Source organism: Colias croceus, chromosome 8 (genome assembly GCF_905220415.1).
Source record: "Colias croceus chromosome 8, ilColCroc2.1".
Taxonomy (NCBI): Eukaryota; Metazoa; Arthropoda; class Insecta; order Lepidoptera; family Pieridae; genus Colias; species Colias croceus.
Window position 1 is genome coordinate 2,158,126 of NC_059544.1, and position 22,089 is coordinate 2,180,214.

Genomic DNA, 22,089 nt, shown 5'->3' on the forward strand with positions numbered 1-22,089 from the left:
TATATTATAAAATTCTTTTATTTATAAATGTTATCCATTGATTGTAATAAAGCTAACATAAGAGCATTAAGTGAGCGGATACAATGAATTTCCTACAACTAAAATTTTAATCTATTCTACCAATGTTAGAAGCTTGTTAGACGTAGCACCTCAAATAAAGATTGAGTTGAAGGTACACTTAAAAAGGCAAGGTATCTAGACAATCTGTTATTATAATTTATATGCATGAGGTATTTTAATAATTAATATGTTTATGTGTTTTTTTATCCATAAATAATTATCAATGATAAGCATCTTTAAATAGTTAATTTTTTATACTATGAGGGTAGTTTTGACCACCATTCTGACCAGTTACAAATCCGATGCGCGGTATCCATAATTTGCCAATTCGGAGATGGAATATCTGGAGCCAGCCAGTTAAAATCGTCCAAATTATCCCAGTTGTTACTATTTCTATCTAATGCGGACATATTTAAATGTTTTTCTAAGTCTTCGTAATATAAGTTATAAGGTGCAGTTCTAATTTCTGTGCAATCTTCAACAATTCCTTTGCTTGTCACATGCAAGTATATATCACATTTAGTCGAAGTGTGCATTCGGAGCTGCTGGCATGCAGTGACAATTTTACAATTGTTGCACTTTTCAATAAAAACTGATGATGTCACTGGTCCAGTTAGAATTATACAGTTATCCAAATTTGTTATGTGCAAAGTGCCCATAACACCTTTCAATCCTACAGTACAGTTCTTCAAGTTACGCAATGCAACATCCCTTTGAAACAATTCATCATTTTCCAAGGACAAAACTTTATTTTCTTTTGAGTCAAAGCCAAACAACTTATCGTCCCATTTATTGCTATCTGTTTTGCCGGCCCCATCATTTTCATCAACAGAATCTTGCTTCTGGCTGTGCGATTTTGGTAGCTTTTTCCTTGTAAAGCCAAATTTCTTGCGAGGCACATACCTGTCTTCCAGTTCGTAACATTTGGTCTGCAAGTTTTGTACTATACCCAGATATTTACGTAAATTGAATTCCTTTAGGAAAAAGGAAGACGTCACAACAAATTTTTGTAGTTCATTCACTTCTCGCTTGATGTTGTCAAAGTGTCCTGGAAGTACATCACACTCTAAGGTGGGCACTTGTGATAATAACTGTTCTATTATATCTGACCTTATTTTGAAAGCTCCTGAAAAGTAATCTTCATTCTCATTTGTTGCGTCAACCTCCTCCCTTGCCTTGTGTGCCTTTTGTAGTTTCTCAATCCTCTGTGCTTCACGTCTACTAAGCCTCTCTAAAACTGCCGTCTTGTCGCTCATTTTCCTCTCTTTAGCAATTCGTCTACTTTTTTGGATATTTCGGAATTTTGATTGGTTGCTTCTTTTAGTACAGCTATAGTATCCCGACTACTCTTTCTAGCCGTTGTAAATTTTGATTCGTCATCAAACTGAAAATTTTACAAAAGGAATTAATATAAAAAATTCTGTCACAGTACTTACCATCATATAAATTTTCATTTTTCCTGTAATTAAGTGACAATTACATACAATGGTTATATGAATTCTAAATTTATTGAATTACCATACTATTGATCAAACATGATGATATTTTTATAGCATGAAGAATGATTGAAACTTGAGTTGACCACTGATTGTCTTTACCAGGGTTGACTGTGGTACAATTAATGTACCCAGTCCTCAGAACTGTTAGTAAATTTAAAAAATGATAAGAATTTACTTTTTTTTTTATAAAACAATCACATTAAAAGCTACTCAACCATACAATCAATATTAATCAACAATGCATGTATTTTATAAATTTGTTACTTTAAACACATTAGCACACAAAACATTTAGTAGAAAACCACAACAAATCAGTGACCAAACACTATATTATATGATATTCAAAAGTAATGACCTGCTTAAGTAAGTCATCATCAGGTTTGAAAAATGTGAAGAGGCCAAAACTGACTGTACCAATGGAGATAATCCAGAACGCAGACCTAGCAGCTACACTCATCTCACCAGTTAGATCTCCCCTGATGTTTTCCAAATTTTCTGATCTTGTTCTCTAGTTTTCAATCCTCCAACCGATTCACCCAACGAATAGTATCGGTTTAATAACCAGTCGTAATTTTTGTGCATATACAAACGAAAGTCTGTAAAAGGCGTAAAAATTATAAAGATTCACAAATTTGGTTTAAAATTTTCTATGAATTCTGACATGAATGCAACCCTACATACAGATGTCATACTTATTGGCTTCTATTTGACAAAAATGCAAAAGAGAGGTTTAAAACTACAATATTGAATTTGTCTTTGAAAAAATTAGTAAATTCAGTAAAAAGTTACCTCTGTCTGTATTTAATTTGTACCAAAGACCATAACCAACTGTAATGCCGGCGAGCTCTGCCAAAATTACCGCTCCCACAGCTCTTCCCAATATGCGTTTATATTTTGGACTGGGCTTCTTTTCAAGCATAATAACACACACCTAAATGGTGAATTTATATTTTGTTTCACTTTTAATAGAAATCTTGTTTCAAGAACCAAGATTATTACAAACTACAAAATGTCCACCATAGAGGAAGGATGTATAACTGAGATAGAGTGGCTACTCTGTGGTAATAAGTGCATGTATGGAACGTGCTGCCATCTGCAACTTTGTAGGATAACTAATGCTTTAAAAGGGGAAAATATATATATATAGCTATGCAGTATGCATATCGACATTTAGCACCAGATATGGAGCGAAAGTATATTTACAAAAATATTACTAACACCAAGAAAAGCGTCGTTTTCGTGACAACACTCTTTTTGTGGCGTTAGTAATATTTTTGTAAACATACTCTCACTCCATAAGTTGCCTTGTAAGTTGAGTAAATAATAAATAAGTAATGAGGGCAACCAGGGGTGAGAATAAAAAACAATTTCTTTAGCGGTATTCACGTTTATTAAATTGAAATTGAGATTTATATAGGTACTATACACTTGCTAAAACCTCTAAAATCTGCTAAAACCAAAAGTTTTAGTTATTTCAGTGCAGTCACTGAAATAACTAAAGCTTTTGTTCTAAATAAATAAATAAATAAATCATTTATTGCATAAAAACATGGTACATACAAAGATATTAAGATCAGAATTAAGGAACATTCATGTTTTTACTATAACTACATAGCATACAATAATTATTATTAATTGACATAATGAATGAAAATGATTAGATATTTATAGTAAAAATACGAGTCAGGAGTATTGTCATTTAAAATTAGGTTATACATAAATCATTAGTCATACAGTCAATCAATTAATATCAATATCATTATTTTATATTATTTAGACATTTTTCATATCATACAGAAATTCATTTAGGTTGTAAAAACAATTCTCTAATAAGTATTTATTAAATTTATTTTTAAATCCTGGAAGAGGAACCCCTTGCAAGTCTTTTGGGATTTTATTAAATATCTGAATACCTATATAAGGAACATTTTTTTTGTACAAAGTTAATTTAGGCCTCGGTAAAAACATACATTAAAACATTAAACATACATACATACAATAAAACAAATTGTTTGGATATCTTGTTAATTTTCCAATTTCTTTATTAGTTTTAAAATATTGAGGATGTTTTTTTATGAAAATACAAATTTCTTTGATATAAATACATGCAAGAGGCAGGATTCTCAAGTTTTTAAAAAGTTCTAAGCTTCTAGCGTGTTTTCTCCTCCGTTGAAAACTCATGATCACAACGTTCACAACAGTTAACAATAATAAAACAAGTAACAAAATCACAAAACAAAACTTAACCAAAACAAAAACTTAAAAGATAACCAGATATATTTTTAACAAAAACAATTAATGAGATAACCTCGAAATCGCATCAACGTCCGTCCGAAAGTTGAAAACTATGGTTGACAACATATACATCCTTCCTCTATGGTTGACAATGACAGTCGCACATCATTACAAGATGGCGGCTTTTTTTTAATTTTAGTTATACCACTCACCGCCCGCGTCGCTGTCGTCTATGCGTTTACATGACAGTTTTGAGTGTGCCCCCCCTGATGTCCACAAAATGTCGCATGTAGTGTTGCCGCTCGATAGTCCACTATCGATAGTCTATCGATTAACTATCGATAGTTGGGGAAAAGCAATAGTATCGATAGTCCTATAAGCGTAAATACTATCGACACATAGCAATACCATCGATAGTATCGATACTATCGAAGCTCAATATCGAACGAACTATCGATACTATCGATAGTGTCGATACTATCGAAGCTCAATATCGAACGAACTATCGATACTATCGATAGTGTCGATACTATCGATAATATCGTCCCATCGATAGTGACCTTTTTCTCGATAGTATTGCTAAAAAAAAAAAATTAGGGAAAACGATCCCACAAAACAATAGGAAAAAAAGAAAGTCTCTTTATTACAACGATTAAACCAAATACTAGTCTTAACTTTTAAACTGAGTCATAATATGGGTCGGTGACACTGACTGACCCATTATACCAAGAAATCGTGAACAATACTATTGCACAATTTACTACTATCGATAGCTCAAAACTATCGATAGTATCAGTACTATCGATAGTATCGATTGTAGTTGCAATATTCAGTAGCAATAGTATCGATAGTATCGACAGTATCGATAGTATAGCAACTACTGGCAATCAATACTATCGATTTTATCGATACTATTGCAGTTCATCAATAGTATTCCATGATTAACGCTATCGATAGTATCGATAGTATCGATAATATCGATACTATCGATAGTGCTATCGATATTCTGACTTATTTTCAAGGTCAACTATCGATAGTCAAACTATCGATAGTTCGGCAACACTAGTCGCATGATAATGGTGATGACGTAAGAAAATTTTACAGACGTAGCAAATGTCACAGATAAAGTATTATTAAGACGTAATATTGAAAATTTTTCATTCCCTTCGTCGGTTGTTAGGCCCCGTTTCCACCTGCAAGTAAACTTCTGCAAGAACTGTCCGACAGTCTGTCTGACAGCAGCTTTCATGTGTAAACTCGGCGTTTCCACCTGCAAGTAGACTTGCAAGTTGCTGTCAGACAGACTGTCGGACACTTCTCGCGGAAGTTTTCTTGCAGGTGGAAACGCGGCCTTAAAAATTAGTTACCTAACATAAGTCTAACCAAAGAGGATATAATCACTACGTTTAGCCTAACATCGGTCAGACGTGGATCAGACCCTGTGATCAGACCAAATATGTACATTAACCTACATTTACTTTTTGGAGTAAAGAGTGTGAAAAATCGAGAGTATAAATAGCAAAATAGCAAGAAAATAGCATATCTGACCATATTTTTCTTATATTTCTTTTTTCATATATCGATACATTGCTCATGGTATATAAAATATAGGTAACTAGCTTTCCACCCGCGGCATCGCCCGCGCAGTCAAAGCAAAACCCACATAGTTCCCGTTTCCGTGGGATTTCCGGGATAAAACCTATCCTATGTCCTTTCTCGGGTACCAAAATATCTCTATACCAAATTTCATGCAAATTGGTTCAGTAGTTAAGGCGTGATTGAGTAACAGACAGACAGACAGAGTTACTTTCGCATTTATAATATTAGTATGGATTGAGTATTTGAATAAAAAAAATTATTGATTTTTTTTTATGTATCTTAAAACCTTATTAGTTATTAATAATATTGATATTTAATGCAAAAAACTCCAAAAAAAATTTTTTTTCAATTAACTTTATGCAATTAAAAATTGATGAAATTTAAATTAAAATCACGTGTCTATATACGCGCCATGACTGGTCACCATAGATGTGACGTCAAAATGTTTTAGTTGTTTTTGTATCAACTGCAAGATCAACTGCAATGTGTGAAAACTAACATTATGACGTCACACGCGTCCGGGTGACGCTTCGGGAGTTGTCGGTGTGTTTTCGGTACTGGATTCAAAGACAAATTTTTATTTTGAAATAACTTTTGAATTATTGCAAAAAAAAAAATTAAAAAAAAAAATAGTTTTGTTATAAAACTAATATATAATCTTTCCATTAATAGCACAAAAAAAATTTTTATTCAAATACTCAATTGATGGTATGGCGTAAAAAATCGAATATGACCGAAATATTATGCTCCTTAAACTCTTACTCACAGAGCAAGTAATATTGCTCTTACTTTTGAACCCTCACATGCACGCAGTTGGACAGCTAACAGGTGACGGCAAGTTTTAGTTTTATTAATAACTAACTACTCTTTGAATGCGATTAATCTATACAAATATTATAAAGAGGAAAGGTTTGATTTTTTGTTTGTTTGTTTGTATGAATTGAATAGGCTCCGAAACTACTTGGCAGATTTGAAAAATTCTTTCACTGTTGGAAAGCTACATCATTTCTGAGTGACATAGGCTATATTTCATTTTCAAAAAAAATAGGCATCCTTACTAAAATTACGATAACGTAATCCAAGGTGTGAAAAAAATATCAAAAAACTACCTTACATCGCGTGCGCTGCGAAAACTGTTGATGATAGAACAAAATGATATACTACATTTTTTTAGAACACACCATTGTCTACAAAAAATCAGCGGCAGCATATCTCTAACTATTACAGTCATGTCACAATAAGCGTTTTTTTATTGAAAAAAAGAAATTAAAATACCACCGCTACAAAAAGCTCTTTATTTGTACCTTGGTATTAACCCTTATCAAAATAAATGATGTATTATTTAATATTATATAATATTTTAATAGCCATAAATATTACACTGTTTTTAGCTTTGTTGATTCTACACGTTGGGAAATGTAATACTTATAATAAATGCGAAAGTTTGTGAGGATGGATGTACCTACTCACTCTTTCACGCAAATACTACTGAAGATTACATTGAAATTTAGTATACATATATAGAGGGTAACTTGGATAAACATATATGTATATCCCGGAAATCCCACAGGAACGGGAACTATGCGGGTTTTTTTTAACGCGGGCGAAGCCGCGGGCGGAATGCTAGTCTACAAATAAATTAACTTCAATAATTCAAGTCCACTTATTTATTTATATTTTTAAATAAAACTAAGTATTATTATATGTAATCAAATGCATTTTTATTTATGTAAATGGAATATTGGGCCCATTTTTTAATATCTTTCTTTAGGTCATTGTTTTTATTTGCCGATGAATATTAAGCATTTTCTTCCTCATCTTCATCACATGTATCTTCACATTCTTGTATCTCACTGTCGTCGTAATTCTCTAAACAATATGGTGACACTTCTTTATCAGCGAATGAAGCGCTCTAGAAAAAAAAAAACATTTTTTTTTTGCATTAAATTTACTACCAAAAATAATCTGGACAAAATAAAATCACTATTACTATTAATTCAGTCCCCATGTTGGCGGGTGTACTCACGTTTTCACTATATTTTCCGACGGGAACCTCATCAACAATATGATACCGAAAGCGGCTTTGAAAGCCTTGCAATTTACCGCCCTCGCACTCGCCTTCACAGGGCAACCATTCTTCCCATTCCGTGATGGGACAGTCCGGTGAAGAATCCGGATCTATCGGAAGTATTGGTTGTCTGGAATGGAGTTTATTTTTTTAATATTTCACATTATGTTGTTAATGTTGATGTAGTACCAACAGGCTATGTGAAATTTAGACTATAGGTAACAGCTGATCATAGCCATTCATATTTACATTTTGTAAAAAAAGTATTTCTAGTTTTTAAGGGGTCAAAAGAAATATATTTAGTAGGGAAAATCGAACCCACAACCACTCCTACGTACGGTTGTTAAAAAAATTGTTTTAGTATTATATTTAGGAAAATTATTTTTAACGATCTTTTAAACGTTTTTTTTTTATAAATACTTACTCTGGTTCAGGAGATGTCTCAGGAATATAACTGTTTTCACTAGAACCTTTGTCTAGAACTGAAATAGGCGTAAAAACATAAGATTAGAAAATATAGCGAGGAGATAGCCCGTTAGCTTAAAAGCAATCAATGGATTGACTTAAAAACGTGACGAGGATTTTCCTATGATAAATAAATGAAATATATGTTACTAGTGGTCCGCCCCGGCTTCGCCTGTGGTACATGTTTACGTTTTCTCTCCATAAGAACCATCCTCGTACTTCAAGGAATATTATAAAAAAAGAATTAACGAAATCGGTTCAGCCGTTCTCGAGTTATGCGCTTACCAACACATTTTGCGATTCATTTTTATAGTATAGATTAATTATTTCTCACCTTGTCTTGTATCCGGAGCTGAAGAAGTTTCAATTTCACATTCTGATGTCAAGTATGTTCTTATTAACTCAAATCTCAGTTTCGCAAAAGGCTTCATTTGTTCCTTTGGGACTTCCTTATTAATCGGCGCAGAGGCAACCTGTTGCGGTGGCATAGTATCGTCGTTCGATGCCTACAAAATGAAAATAATTAAGATTCTTTAAACATATAATTAAGTAAATCTAGTTCTAAAAGTAGACATTTTACTGACTGGTAGGTAATGCCCGTTTATATATTTTATGTGCTTATCAAAATTTTACTCGACAAAATAAGCATAATAATTGTCCACCCTATCGCTATCGGATTTTGATCGTTTAAATTTCAACATACCTCAAACGTTGCACCGCTATCCGTACCGGCATCCAACGGATAAATATTCAACGTCAAGTTCGGTGCCCAGACACCAGTTGCCGCATCGCACATCTCCATATTAGAAACGCCAAGGAACCAATCAGGTGACGGTAATATGGCTGTCACCAGCGACACGAGGTGATACTCTTTGGATACCCTGAATGTCGTTGTTGTGGCCATATTGGGTTTGGGCTGTCCAGACGCCTTTATTAGCGAGCGAACTGATGATCCTAGCTAAATTTCCAAAGTATTTATTATTGTTTATTAATTTATAACATTATGACAACTTTTCTATTCAACTAGGGAGTTCTAGAACGTGGTAAAATAAAACAAAAGAAGTTAAAGGTTCAGCCTTTAGTCATACAAAATCTTAACCTACCTGAGCTAGAATCTCCATCTCCAATTTAGTCGTATTGCCCTGTTCAGCTAACATCTTGAGCCCGTGACTGGCCACGGAGTTGGAATTAAAAATATTATAATTTTTATTGTGGGCCGCACCGACGACATCACTGAATCGAGCTAGCTCTTTTGTGTTTGGAAACATTTGCGGGTGTGTATTGTAGGACCAAATTCCATCAAATGTAAGCTATTGATCAGAAAAATGGTTGATATAGATAGATATTTGTACGTCATTACTTCAGTTAAAATCTCGCTTGTCCATTTTCTATATGAATGTAAAATGTAGCTATAAATTTTAAAGTTCACTAGCATGGACCTGTTTCTAACTGATCATTGACATAAACAATTTAAAAGCAGAACAAAACTGCCAACTGGTAAGCAATCTATGATGGACTTACCAAATATTTAGCATCTTCGCAAATACGACAATCATCGTTTTCTGGCGGTTGCATGTCCTCCACATTACGACGATCTTCACAAACAAGTTTGGATAGCGGCCCTTCAAAATTGTACCATACATCTGGTTTTACCGCCAAAACTGCATATATCGTTACACATTTATTGTCTTTGGGGGGTGCTAGCCATAATACCTAAAAATAAAGTATTTAATGCAGTGCTTTGATTGAATATGAATTTAATTAATGTTCGCTTAAGGGTAGGGTACTAGACCATTACCTTGAGCACAAAAAATGGTACAATAGAATACAAAAAAAGCTTAGGTATAAAATATTACCTCCACGAATTTTTTGGGTGTAATATCCGATTGTATGACTGAATTCTTGCAATTAGGGCTCGGTATCGAAGGAAAATCTGGCGAGACTTTAATGAACCCTGGGTCTAGCAGTATTGGTTTCCTAGGATTTTTGTCATTATATTTGGTGTCTTCACGAGCAGCTATTGTAAAAGCAATAAATGTCGACCCCTCACCCGTTGCGGACAGGCGAACTGGAAATAGGTTATAGATGACATAATTTAAAATTTTCCAATAAACGTGATTGGTACTTGGATATTATTTAATTTCTTATTACATCGCATGATACTGAATGAGTTTCATACTTACCTCGATATTGTCGTAAGGGTATATACTGCATGTTATTGCCAATACCGACTATTTCGATTTTGAATCTGTTATCCGGAGGTAACGGTTCGGTTTTAGTTCCCAATGGACGTCGATCACATACATTTTCGTTACATTGGCATACATTGAAAATTAATACCAAGTATACGATGTTGTGACCTAAGCAGTAGCAATTTGGTTAAAGATACAATTAAAACATACATATAAATCGAAATGACATAAAAATTTAGGAAACTATAGAACTGCTTGGAAATGGTAAAAAAGCAGTAAGCATCAGATTTAACATTTGAGAGTAGGTATGTAGTTACCTATAGTTCCCTATAACCATATATCTCACTATTACATCTGCTTTAATTAGTACCTACCTATATGTATTATACCTATAGGTACTTATTTTATTATGAAGAAAGCGCCGACATCGCGTCAAGTCGAATGGTTTTTTTACCTATATTTCTCTAGGTTCTAGAAAAGCCGGGCTAACCATTTATAGTAGGAATACTTTAATTTAGGAAAGTATGGCAGCTGTTTGATGATAACTTTTCAGAATCCGAAATGATTATCACAGAAGTTTCACATTTACATCAGTATTTTATAATGTTTCCTAAGCAGGTAGGTATATTCATTTGTTTTTGCATATTTTAGTAGCACAACGCAAAACATGCAACAATTAGATACGGGCAATATCTTTATCTACAAGAAACAAAAAACTTACCAAAATATTTCAACATGGTCAACAAAATTTATGCCACAGTGCATGTTACTCAAAAGTGATGTAACTACTGAATTTGGTTTAAATTGTTTTAATCGGAGTGACACATTAATAGAATCATCTCATGCGTCTAGTGTAAGTACTTAATCAAAATACGTTGTTGTGAGAATGTGAATATTGCTCTTTAATAGCGAAAAAGAGATGTTCATTTCTAATTTCTATAAAATTTAGCCTTTTCATTCGTACTGCGGTACTATGATTCGACTAAGTAGCATTTCTTCTTGATTTCAGAGGATTCATTTTATTTACTTTGACTTTAAATATACTTTTTAAATCAGCTGTTATTTGTTAAAGCTCCTTATTTATGAAGAGATAATCTATACTAATATTATAAAGCTGAAGAGTTTGTTTGTTTGTTTGAACGCGCTAATATCGGGAACTACTGGTCCGATTTGAAAAATTCTTTCGGTGTTAGATAGCTTATTTATCGAGGCTATAGAGTATAGATCATCACGCTACGACCAACAGGAGTGGAGCCACGGGGGAGAAACCGCGCGCGCGTAAAGAATAAAGAGAAGGATTCAAATTCAAATAAGTAAAAATGAAACGGTTAAAATAGCGTACAATTTATTTAGAACTCTATAGAATACATACATACTACATATTTAAGTGAAACTCTTTGTAAGTATACTGTATATTGTATAAGTAGTGTAAGCTCCTATTTTATCTTTACATTATTATCGCACTTCGTTACTATCTTTCAAGTCAATGCAATCATCTTCACATTCTCTTCTTTCAAAGTCTTCATAATGGTTTTTGCAAAACCTTGGAACTTCTTTTCTTGTTGAAGGATCCACCTGCAACGCGAATTTTATTACATTATAACTTATCAGAAACTAGAGCTGCATGTAGATATAGGTCTGTAAGACCTCAGAATAACAATTGGCCGTAGATAACCAAAAAGGATCCAACCCACAAAATGTTACTTTTGAGTTATTGAAGTTTGAAGTTTAACCTGTGTTTGTTCATATAAAGACTTGCTTGTGTTAATTGCTTCTTAAGGAAAAGTGTGTGTGTCAATGTATATTTTATTCTTACAAACAAATTTTATTGAATTTAGTTTTATTTCTTGAAATATTCAGCTAAATGTGTGTTAGGATCCTTTTTGATAAAACCTATTTTCAATTATGATAAGTGAATTTTCATTTCGCAAAAACGATTCAAAGTAGCTAATTGCTACTAAGATCCTTATTTTTTTTTTAATTTCATAAATAAAACAACTAACTTTCAATTTTTTTTTCATTATTTATATAAAACATATTAATTCTATCCGATTTACTATTCTTCTTCGTGTGCAAAGTCCGGTTCATCGCCATATCTACATCGTCATGAAGTCCTGGATTGCCCCCTTGGATTGATTTATAGAAATCCAGGCAGTATTTAGATAAATAGTCAAAGATTGACTCCAAATCGTCTAATTGGGCTTTTCTTTAACATTTGGCCATAGTCATTGAAAATCATTATCAGATACCTCCGAAGATTTACCTTTCGAGCCCGCCCATACATACAACTTTTGCATCGACTAAACTGATCTGTCGAGCTGTATTCTCCTCTTGAATTCAACATGACTAAACTGTTTAGTCGATGGAGGTGCGCATACAATCGATTTCAGTCTTAATAATTTATATCCCCAACAAACCTTACAGTCTTCTATAGGCAATTCTTGAATGAAGGTAATAAAGATCACATGAGCGCGTGATCGATAGTTGTGCGAGTAATTTTTTTTTGTTACTTCGACATGTTCGTCAGCTTCGTAAATTTTTTCAGGTATTTTCGAAGTGCTTCTATTTTAGAAAAATCGGTATAAAAAAGGCAAAGATGTGTGACCCGATCAAGATACTTGGAGTGTGAACTTAATGCATGCCTAACGCCTCAAGCTTTAAATACATAATATTCAGTCTATCCAAATGTTCTGAATCGTTTTTGTTATTAAACCAGTATACATTTCTACAAAATTCAGTTTAACAAAAGAGATCCATGCTTTCTGAATCTTTTTAGTGATTTATCTATTGCATCATAATATCATAAAAATTAAATATCTAAAAGGATCCACATGCTTTTGGATTTTTTTAAACATTTTAGTTTTGTGTTAGTTTCTTAGACTGAGCGTTTTACAATATGATCCAAGAAGAATGGATTGTTTTTACGAAACTAAAATATGGCTTCTCCATACATGTGGGTTGGTACCCAGTGTCAATTTAACGTCAAAATATTCATATTTTACTTGGATTGTTTTTGCTAATCGAAAATATTGACCTAGACGAGCAGTTTGGTATATTTAACTCATTTTCGGTCATGTTGTGGGTTGGATCCTTTTTGCTTATCTACGGCCAATTATACCTACAGGTAACTCACTAGTAGGTAACTCACTAGTAGGTAACTCACGGGACACTTCCCGTTCTCGTGCTTTACCAAAAACACGTTTAAAATGCTTTATTTTAGACTAGCTTCCGCCCGCGACTCCGTCCGCGCGGATGTCGGTCTTCGCGTGGATGGTTTATTTATCCATTTTGAGTACCTCTGACAATAACATCTTATAGATATCTATTGGACCCAATTCCCAAATACGGCTAGGCCTATAATAATATGCAACGTGTGTTCGCGGTTCTACGGAACAACGTCTATGGATAAAACTGAAAAATTAAGATAATTTTTTTTCTACGTATTTTTCCAGGATAAAAAGTATCCTATTTTACGCCCAGGATAATAAGGTATAATTATACCAAGTTTCATCGAAATCGAACCGCTAGTTTTCACGTGATGCCTTCACATACAGACAGACAGACAGACAGACAGACAGACAGACAGACAAAAATTTTTTTAATCACATATTTGGGTTTGGTATCGATCCAGTAACACCCCCTGCTATTTATTTTTTCAATATTTTCAATGTACAGAATTGACCCTTCTACAGATTTATTATATGTATATAGATAGCTTTTGTTAGCATTACTTTTTAAAGAGTACTTATTATTCAGTATTCAAAATAACTTAGAATTCCGAATGATGCTAATATATGAACATACTTGGAAATTATTTCATTATGAATAATTGGCATTTTATATACGAAAGGAAAGATTTTCCTAGTTAATTTCATTTTGTTTAACTACCTCCAATATTTTATATTTTACAATAGTATTAAGGTAGAGCAAAATATAACGATAAACTTACATTAGGATCATATTTCTCAACAGCCACCCCATCAACCAAGTGGAACCGTTCTCTTGACTGGTAACCCACCACCCTGTCACCTTCACACGGCCCCTCACACGGGCCCCACTCCAGCCATTGCGTCATTGGACAGTCTTCTGACGACTCTGGGTCCGTCACTAGAGGCGATTCACTGTAATATGTGATATTTTTATAGAAGCTTTCGATGGTTCTGCTTTTTAAGCTAGTTTTGTCACACCCTTCTTTCTTTTGTCTTACTTCAATTATGCAAATTGTTCTCCGCATTATAATATTTCGTTGGACTAAAGCAAACGATAGTGCAAGACAAAAATCATTGATAATTAAGTATTTTATCCATTTTTGAAATCTCTTAATGGCTTACGTATAATAGGATCAACAGGAAGACCGATAAAGAGAAAGAATACCCTCACCGTCAATTGGCGGGTTGTTTGATAAATAACTAACTGACGCTCACCCACGATGCTCAGAATCTGTGTATTGATACCTGGAAGGCTCGTCTGGTTCCGAAGGTCTCTCTTCACCTGGTTCTTCTGTTTCTTCGGTTACAGTGGTTGATGTTGGTGTTGTTTCATCTATTGACATAAGATGTGATAGTTATTAAGGTGTGACAAAAATTACGTGAACTTTTATTGATACCTATTTGAAACGAATAAGTTCTAATAAATGGTTCTCCTGGTCTATGCCAATCTGGTGAATTTCGTATTATAATTATTTTAAAATATTACTTCATAGTATCTTGGATAAGAACAACTAAATCATTCATATATTATGTACCTGTAGGTGGCTCTGTTTCAGTCTCCTTGTCACTTTCACACTCTTTTTGATAAGTTTTTATTAGTTTAATGTGTAATTTCCCAAACGGATGCAGATCCTTCATGTCCATTTCGTAAAATGGCGAGTTCTTATCATAAGAACTAGTTTGTACGCGTGATATAGAATCTTGAGGAAATGTGGGGAAATTTCCCGACTGCAAAGAAATTAAAAACATCAAAACGTATAAGATCCTGTTCACAAAGCAGGTAATAAAAATATGACCTTTGTTCAGTGCACACAATGATATATTGGAAATTTATCAAGCTGATCCTTAACAAAATACGATTAAAACACCTCATAAGATACACCACTATCAGTTCCTGCATCCCAAGGATACAAATTCAACTCCCGTTCTGGTAACCACGTATTATCCTTTTGACAAAGCTCAAATCTGCTGACTCCAAGAAACCAGTCAGGTGACGGGTGTAGACCAATAGCAGCAGTTACGAGATGGTTAGTTTTATCAGCACGAAAGAAGGCGTAAGTTGGATTGTTCATTTTACGGTACCCATGTCCTTTTCCTTTTATTAACGTTCTTACTCCGTCTCCAATCTGCATGAAAATGGTCATCAATTACAAAAAACAAAAAAGGATAAAGTACGTCTCATGGGAAAGAATCAGTGTATGCAATTATGTATTTACCTTTTCACGTATTTCTAGTTCTAATTTGGACGTGTTCGTATATTCCGCCATTTCTTTAAGCCCATCGGTAGCTAGAGAACCAGGAGCCCAGAGGAAAAAATCTATACCATGGGATGCTCCAACAAGATCACTGTACTTTGGAATCCAATCATTTTCAGGATAGAGACGTGGGTGAGTATTTCTCGACCAAATTCCAGTAAAAGAAATCTAAAAGGTAACTTATTTTATGAAATCTGGCTATTTATATGTTTCTTCTCCTAAGTGACAGAAATTACCTCATATTTAGCCTCGTCACAAATATCACATTCGTAATTTAGTTGAGGCGTTACGTCGTCTGATTGACGCATATCCTCACATAGCTTTAAAGATAATGGCGCTCCATCCTCATACCATTCTTCCTCATTCTCAGCGACCATCGCTCGTAGCGTAACACATCCATTTCCTGATGGAGGTGCTTGCCAATAAATCTACAAAACATTATAATTGAATTGAAAATTAATACTATCATATCCCTTCATACAGAGGTCGTAGCATTTTACAGCGTAAATAATATCGACCTAAGACGGTTATAAAATTTAGTAAAACAACAAAATAAAAGAAATAGGAAAGCATTTTAACAAGATTTTTATTACTTACCTCAACAACAGATTTCGGAGTAGCAGAAGCATGTTCCACAGAATTGAGACAGCGATCACTGAATTTCGCCGAGAACAAGTTTTGTGGCCTCAAGTCGCCTGGTGAGAGAGCTATTATCTTCCTCGGATTTTTGGGATCCTGTTTTATATCACCTTCAGCAGATATCATAAAACCTATAAACCTAGATTCGCCATCCGTTTCCGTTACTTTAACTGCAAAAAATAATACGAATGTAGGTATAGGATTACGTACAGGAGTCGTATACATATTTTAATTCTGCTATATCTCTTTGTAATAAATAAACATAGGTACCAATATAAAGTTGATCTGGCATGTAACTATCATCAGCTCCTTCTACAACCAACTTAAATCTGCCATCTGGTGCCGACGGTTGTGTGAGCGATCCATAAGGTCGGCGTTCACAGCGGAAGGCAAAACCTCCTTGTAGCAATAAAAATAAAACCCATATGAGTGGCCCTGGCATGACGTCTTTTATCTGCAAGAAGTTAGAATAGAAAAGAATAGAAAAAACCTTTATTGTACAATGCACACAAGAACAAAATTTACAGAAACGATATGTAACTTAAAATAAATGTACAATAATTTGGCGGCCTTATCTCTTAAAAGCGATTTCTTCCAGGCAACCTTGGGATATAGGAAAAATGAATTGAAAATAGAAGTTAATAATATATTTTCTGGATATTTCTTACCAAATAATAATATTAAGTTTATTTTACCACCAGGGTCCACTTTTTACGGTCTCCTTTCAAATTAGAAAAATAATTTAATAATCACATTTTTTTTTAAGGTGTTTCTCAATGTTAGCGTTTCTCAATGTTAGCCAGAAGGGCTACTACATTTTAACGCGGACGCGGGGGTGAAGTGAAGTTTCACCCTGGTAATAATCATTAATCACTTACAGATACACACTTGATAGATATTATGCCTTAAAAAACTCAAAATTAAAAACAAAAACTATAGGTATCTAAATTATATTGAAAATGTCTCTTACCACAACAAGGTGTGTCCGTCGTAATGTTGGTCTTAAGAATGACCATTTAACTGAAAAGGAAGCTGTATAAAGTCTGATGAGAAGATCCGTGACATGAAATAAGAAGAGTATCTGGTTACATTTTTAAATGATTGATATGTGCTTAGGACATGAGATATTGCGGATCTTTTTCATTGTGACCCCATTCGTTAATAGTTGGATACCTACCTACTTGTTAATATTTTATGGTCGATATGTTTTGTATAGATATGAAAAATAACATGATTATTATAAAAAATAACGGGTTACATGGGTTACTTAATTTTTTTTACTTTTTTAAGTGTAAGCTTTCTTCTGTGTGCTTTCTAGTTATAATAAGTGAAAATTGTTAATTTCGTTTGTCTTTTGTTTCTAAATCATAATATTTTTGTTGTAGGAGGGTTGTAGGCTTGTTGTAGGTATAATTCTATCCTTCCATTAGCAAACGAACCAACTCATCTGTTTTTTAAAGGACATTGAACGGATTGACCAGCAGGCAGCAATGATGCGTAGTGACTTCCGGCACTGGTGGTTCCACTAAGAACAGAGGACTTCTATGTATCCTGATTCCTGGAATGTAGTATAGCTGAATGTATAGTTTTAATTTGACAAGTACTACACCTTTGTTAATGATTCATTAATTTCTAGTAATTTAAAGGAGAATGGCAAACTCCCATAGGACTCTGGGCCTGATCGTTACACTGATGATTTATGGGTGATTAAATAGATAAAAATATACAGACTCTATGAATATAATAATTATAGATCTTTTCTATGGGATAGCAGAGATATTGGGATATTGATTAAGATCAATTTTGAATATAACGTTACTAAGGCCCTTCTGCCATTAGGTACGATACTTCTAGAATACGATACTCGCGTAGAATACTACTTAGATATTTGCTGGCTACCCGATGCTCGCATATTATGCGACTGAAAAATGACTAAATTCATCATTATTGTGCCTCGTTTTTGTGGACCGACGTTATAATAATAATAATTCATTTATTTATTGCAACAACAGTTACGTCGTTATGTCGAGCAATCAGCAATTCCAGTGACGAAGAAGCTCTTGCAGTTTTTCTTTTTTATAGAAATAGAAGACGCCAACGTAAGAGTAAGAAGTACTGGATTCATCCATATGTTGAAAGAAACATAAATTGTAGAGTTTTTGTAGCCGAACGAGAACTACAACATGATGATTAGATATTTTTATCTTTCTAACGAAAAGATACGCGCGAGAGTCGAGACGCGATGCAAAAGCGACCGACACGGTGAGTAGTGCTATACTAGTCGCGGACGTGTAGGATACCAGTAGCGTAGTGTGCGAGCCTACATAAAAATGTATGTGAGATACTCCGCGGCGACTAGTCTCCGAGACTTGCAGGATACTTGAATCGCCTATGCGTATCGTAATGGGAGAAGGGCCTAAAACTTCACTCAAATGTCAAACAACAAACATAAACAAATCACTCATAACTGACCCAATTATGATTAATAATTTGACATTTTATTAATGGCCAGCTACCTAAATAAAAATGTTATAATTATTATTGATTAAGTAAAAAATGTTTATATTTTATAGAATGATCTAAATAAATTAAGATATGTGTTAAAAATAAGTTAAGCTTTGCTTCTGATTTATAAAGCATTTGAATTCAATAAAATTAAAAATAAACTAAAGACATTCATTCGTATTAATCGATATATTCGACTTTTTTACTCCTGACAACACTGACAATCTCTGCTTGATAAGACCGGTAGTCATAGAAATCTAAATAACAATGCCGGTAGTGAACACATTATCTTTTTTTTCAAAGATTTGTTTTCCCATAGAATCAGGAGTAAATATTTTACCAAGAATTACTAAAAATAATATAATGAATTTTAAATATATTATGATTTCTGTAACAGTTAGGCCCAGTTTCGCCATTCTCCTTTCATTCAATACAGTTTGTAAATGATTAAGTGATTACTAAACGTGATCGTCTGTAAACTAATGTCAATGCGATGCCTGTCAAATAGAATTTCCTATTGTCAAACTTCAAAGTCATCTCTGTTTAATGTTTTTCGGGCTGATTTGTTTCCTTAATCTATTCTGCGCGTTCGTGTCCAGGAAGTTTATTGTCAAATGGTGAATAAATGTCTGTAAAGCCAATAAAAATGCCGTCGGCGACGAAAGATTCCACTATACTGAAGATCGCGGTGGAAATGCTAAATGCGCCTGATAAGGTGCCACAGTTGATAGAGTTTGACCAAAGTCAGCCTCTGTCGAGTATCATTCAACTGCTCTGTAAGGCGTGGGGCCTCCCAGACCCTTCCAATTATGCACTACAGTTCTCTGAAAGCAACAATCAAAATTACATCACGGAAAAGAATAGGAATGAAATTAAGAATGGATCAGTTTTACGTCTGGAGCAATCTCCCGCAAAGACGGTTCAAGATATATTGGCCAAAATAAATACAGGTACAGAACCCGAGCAATGTACTGCTCTGATGAAGTTATCAACTGTCAGCAGCGATTTAACCTTTGCACTGGAATTTATTAATAAAAAAGGATTGTCTCTCATTATAAGTAACATTGAAACAGGAAAATTTAAAGGTAGTGCATTAAAATACGCGTTAGTCACTTTTGTTGAATTGATGGATCATGGAATTATATCATGGGATATTTTAGAAAATCAGTTTATCAACAAAGTTGTCAGTTTTGTAAGCAATCAAACTAACACACAGGATCCTAAGATCATCCAGTCCTGTCTATCTATACTCGAAAATATTGTATTAAATAGCTCAGGAAAGAATTCCCATGTTGAAAAAGAAATAACTATTCCAAGTTTGATTTCCCATTTAGAGAACTCCGACAGAGTGATCCAACAAAATGCCATAGCCCTTATAAATGCAATCTTCTCCAAAGCAGATTTGACTAAAAGAAAAACAATTGCTGCAACCTTATGCTCCAAACAAGTACGCAATAAAATATATGAAAATCTTATTACAAAGAATGTATCTAAGGAAGCATTGGGTACAGAGTTGGCACATCAGCTCTATGTATTGCAGACATTAACTTTGGGTCTCTTAGAGCCAAGAATGCGGCAAAGAGCTGATGTCCAGGAGCAGGAATCGCAAGAAAAAATAAAAGAGCTTAGAAAATATGCATTTGAAAGTGACAACAACACAAATATTGAAGTAACAACAAGACGGCAAGGTGGGAGCTTGACTAAAGACTTCAAGAAACTTGGCTTCAAATGTGAAATAGATCCAATAAAGGATTTTAACGAAATACCACCTGGAGTGTTGGCATTGGACTGTATGCTGTATTTTGCAAGGAATTACAGGGAAGATTACACAAAGATTGTGTTAAGGAATAGTTGCAGAGCTGACGAACAAGAATGTCCATTTGGTAAAACAAGCGTTGAATTAGTCAAGCTGTTATGTGAGATATTGCACATTGGTGAATCTCCCAGTGAGCAAGGTCAAACTTATCACCCATTATTTTTCACTCATGACCATCCCTTCGAAGAGCTATTTTGTATCTGCATTGTATTGTTGAATAAGACTTGGAAGGAAATGAGAGCGACCACTGAAGACTTTATTAAAGTACTAAGCGTTGTGAGAGAACAAATAACGAGAGCACTAGCAGCTTCACCAAAAGGATTTGATAAATTTCGACAAAAGGTTAAAGAACTAACATACAACGAAATTACACACTTGTGGCAACAAGAACGAACAAACAGAGAAGTATGGGAATCCCATGCAAGACCCATTGTTGAATTAAAAGAGAAGATCACCCCTGAAATAATAGATTTAATTCAGCAGCAACGTCTGGGAGTGCTTGTTGGAGGAACAAGATTTAAGAAGTACATGAAAATCAATAGAAAAGATAAATTTTGGTTTGTTCGTCTGTCGCCGAACCATAAAATATTGCATTACGGCGAGTGTGATGAAAAGAGTACACCGAGTTTGGAAGAACTTGGCTCTAAGTTAGCAGTGGCTGATATTAAATGTGTTGTGGTGGGAAAAGATTGTCCACACATGAAAGACTTGAAGGGCAAAATTAGTAGCCCTCATTTGGCGTTCTCTTTAATACTGAAAGCTGCCGAAGTTCCTTCGTTGGACTTTGTCGCTCCAGATGAACAGATCTTTGATTACTGGACAGATGGCATTAATGCTTTGCTAAAAGAAAAGATGACGAGTAAATCGTATGAGAACGATTTAGAGACGCTGCTATCTATGGATATCAAAGTTCGCTTGCTTGACGCCGAAGGTATCGACATTCCACAGGACCCACCTCAAATTCCACCAGAACCGGAAGACTATGACTTTTATTATGAGAACAATTAATTATCAGTATTATTAATTGTAAATAATATTAACTATATTTAATACGCACAAATATTATGTATGTGCTTTTGTAGGCATAATTTGGACCAGATATTTTATTTAATACATTACATAGGATTACATTTAAAATGACAAAATAATTATTATTATCAATTATTTTATTGTTTATTAGATATTTTTTTGTGTTTAAGTGATGTTTTAATTATTTTAAATGTATATTGAATCATTATATACTTTAATTCAAGCTTATAATCTTTTGGAAGTATATTTGAATATACCAAAGACAATTATTACCATATCTAAAAAATAAATGTTTAAAAATATTATTTTATTAATTTTTTATTTCTGACATCTTTATTATGATCCTTAATATTCTAGTGAATAATATTATATTTAACTCATTGAGCCCCAAGTGGCCCGATCGGTCCCAGACACAATAGATTTTCTATTGTTTCTGTGGTTCTGAGGCCTGAGTTATTAAAAGATAAGTAAAAAACATTCAAAGTTAAATTTGTATACCAATAAACAATAATCCCAAC

At 33.9% G+C, this 22,089-nt stretch overlaps 4 protein-coding genes across 7 annotated transcripts; 1 reads left to right on the forward strand and 3 right to left on the reverse strand.

Annotated features, from left to right (window-relative positions):
- On the reverse strand, positions 1 to 2,570 carry LOC123693514 (tubulin-specific chaperone C). Of its 3 annotated transcripts, XM_045638658.1 has the most exons (4): positions 2,349 to 2,570; positions 1,915 to 2,155; positions 1,343 to 1,444; positions 1 to 1,289 (listed from the first exon to the last, which is right to left on the reverse strand). In XM_045638658.1, the coding sequence occupies exons 2-4, from the start codon at positions 2,014 to 2,016 to the stop codon at positions 318 to 320; spliced, it is 1,176 nt and encodes a 391-aa protein (XP_045494614.1). In that variant the 5' UTR covers positions 2,017 to 2,155; positions 2,349 to 2,570; the 3' UTR covers positions 1 to 317. The 3 variants fall into 3 exon arrangements, with proteins under 3 accessions (XP_045494614.1, XP_045494613.1, XP_045494612.1); XM_045638657.1 differs by having other exon boundaries at positions 1 to 1,444; positions 2,022 to 2,155; XM_045638656.1 differs by having other exon boundaries at positions 1 to 1,444; positions 1,974 to 2,155.
- Positions 2,571 to 7,099: 4,529 nt separating this feature from the next.
- LOC123693513 (spondin-1-like) lies at positions 7,100 to 10,988 on the reverse strand. Its single transcript, XM_045638654.1, has 10 exons — positions 10,840 to 10,988; positions 10,110 to 10,286; positions 9,783 to 9,994; positions 9,448 to 9,639; positions 9,030 to 9,236; positions 8,630 to 8,884; positions 8,261 to 8,432; positions 7,886 to 7,943; positions 7,420 to 7,591; positions 7,100 to 7,305 (listed from the first exon to the last, which is right to left on the reverse strand). Exons 1-10 carry the CDS (start codon positions 10,853 to 10,855, stop codon positions 7,192 to 7,194), a joined length of 1,575 nt encoding a protein of 524 aa, XP_045494610.1. The 5' UTR covers positions 10,856 to 10,988; the 3' UTR covers positions 7,100 to 7,191.
- A 523-nt stretch (positions 10,989 to 11,511) lies between these two features.
- Positions 11,512 to 17,360, reverse strand: LOC123693515 (spondin-1-like). Of its 2 annotated transcripts, none has more exons than XM_045638660.1 (10): positions 17,192 to 17,360; positions 16,492 to 16,675; positions 16,180 to 16,391; positions 15,819 to 16,010; positions 15,544 to 15,750; positions 15,196 to 15,453; positions 14,863 to 15,055; positions 14,573 to 14,660; positions 14,068 to 14,239; positions 11,512 to 11,693 (listed from the first exon to the last, which is right to left on the reverse strand). In XM_045638660.1, the coding sequence occupies exons 2-10, from the start codon at positions 16,661 to 16,663 to the stop codon at positions 11,574 to 11,576; spliced, it is 1,614 nt and encodes a 537-aa protein (XP_045494616.1). In that variant the 5' UTR covers positions 16,664 to 16,675; positions 17,192 to 17,360; the 3' UTR covers positions 11,512 to 11,573. The 2 variants fall into 2 exon arrangements, with proteins under 2 accessions (XP_045494616.1, XP_045494615.1); XM_045638659.1 differs by having other exon boundaries at positions 14,543 to 14,660.
- A 1,904-nt stretch (positions 17,361 to 19,264) lies between these two features.
- Positions 19,265 to 21,876, forward strand: LOC123693914 (engulfment and cell motility protein 1). The gene has a single exon (XM_045639184.1). The coding sequence runs from the start codon at positions 19,352 to 19,354 to the stop codon at positions 21,548 to 21,550; it is 2,199 nt and encodes a 732-aa protein (XP_045495140.1). The 5' UTR covers positions 19,265 to 19,351; the 3' UTR covers positions 21,551 to 21,876.
- The last annotated feature ends 213 nt before the right edge of the window (positions 21,877 to 22,089 follow it).

Excerpts from the sequence above, each read along its gene's own strand:
- LOC123693513 (XM_045638654.1), bottom strand. Across the intron at positions 8,433-8,629 it reads ATAGCGGTGCAACGTTTGAG|GCATCGAACGACGATACTAT; the intron begins GTATGTTGAAAT and ends TTCATTTTGTAG. Across the intron at positions 7,306-7,419 it reads TCGGAAAATATAGTGAAAAC|AGCGCTTCATTCGCTGATAA; the intron begins GTGAGTACACCC and ends TTTTTTTTCTAG.
- LOC123693914 (XM_045639184.1), top strand. The coding sequence starts at position 19,352 with ATGTCTGTAAAGCCAATAAAAATGCCGTCGGCGACGAAAGATTCCACT.
- LOC123693514 (XM_045638658.1), bottom strand. The coding sequence starts at position 2,016 with ATGAGTGTAGCTGCTAGGTCTGCGTTCTGGATTATCTCCATTGGTACA. Across the intron at positions 1,445-1,914 it reads ATGATGACTTACTTAAGCAG|TTTGATGACGAATCAAAATT; the intron begins GTCATTACTTTT and ends TAAAATTTTCAG. Across the intron at positions 1,290-1,342 it reads ATTCCGAAATATCCAAAAAA|AGGCTTAGTAGACGTGAAGC; the intron begins GTAGACGAATTG and ends GCAGTTTTAGAG.
- LOC123693515 (XM_045638659.1), bottom strand. The coding sequence starts at position 16,663 with ATGCCAGGGCCACTCATATGGGTTTTATTTTTATTGCTACAAGGAGGT. Across the intron at positions 15,056-15,195 it reads ATAGTGGTGTATCTTATGAG|TCGGGAAATTTCCCCACATT; the intron begins GTGTTTTAATCG and ends ATTTCTTTGCAG. Across the intron at positions 14,661-14,862 it reads TGAAACAGAGCCACCTACAG|ATGAAACAACACCAACATCA; the intron begins GTACATAATATA and ends TTATGTCAATAG.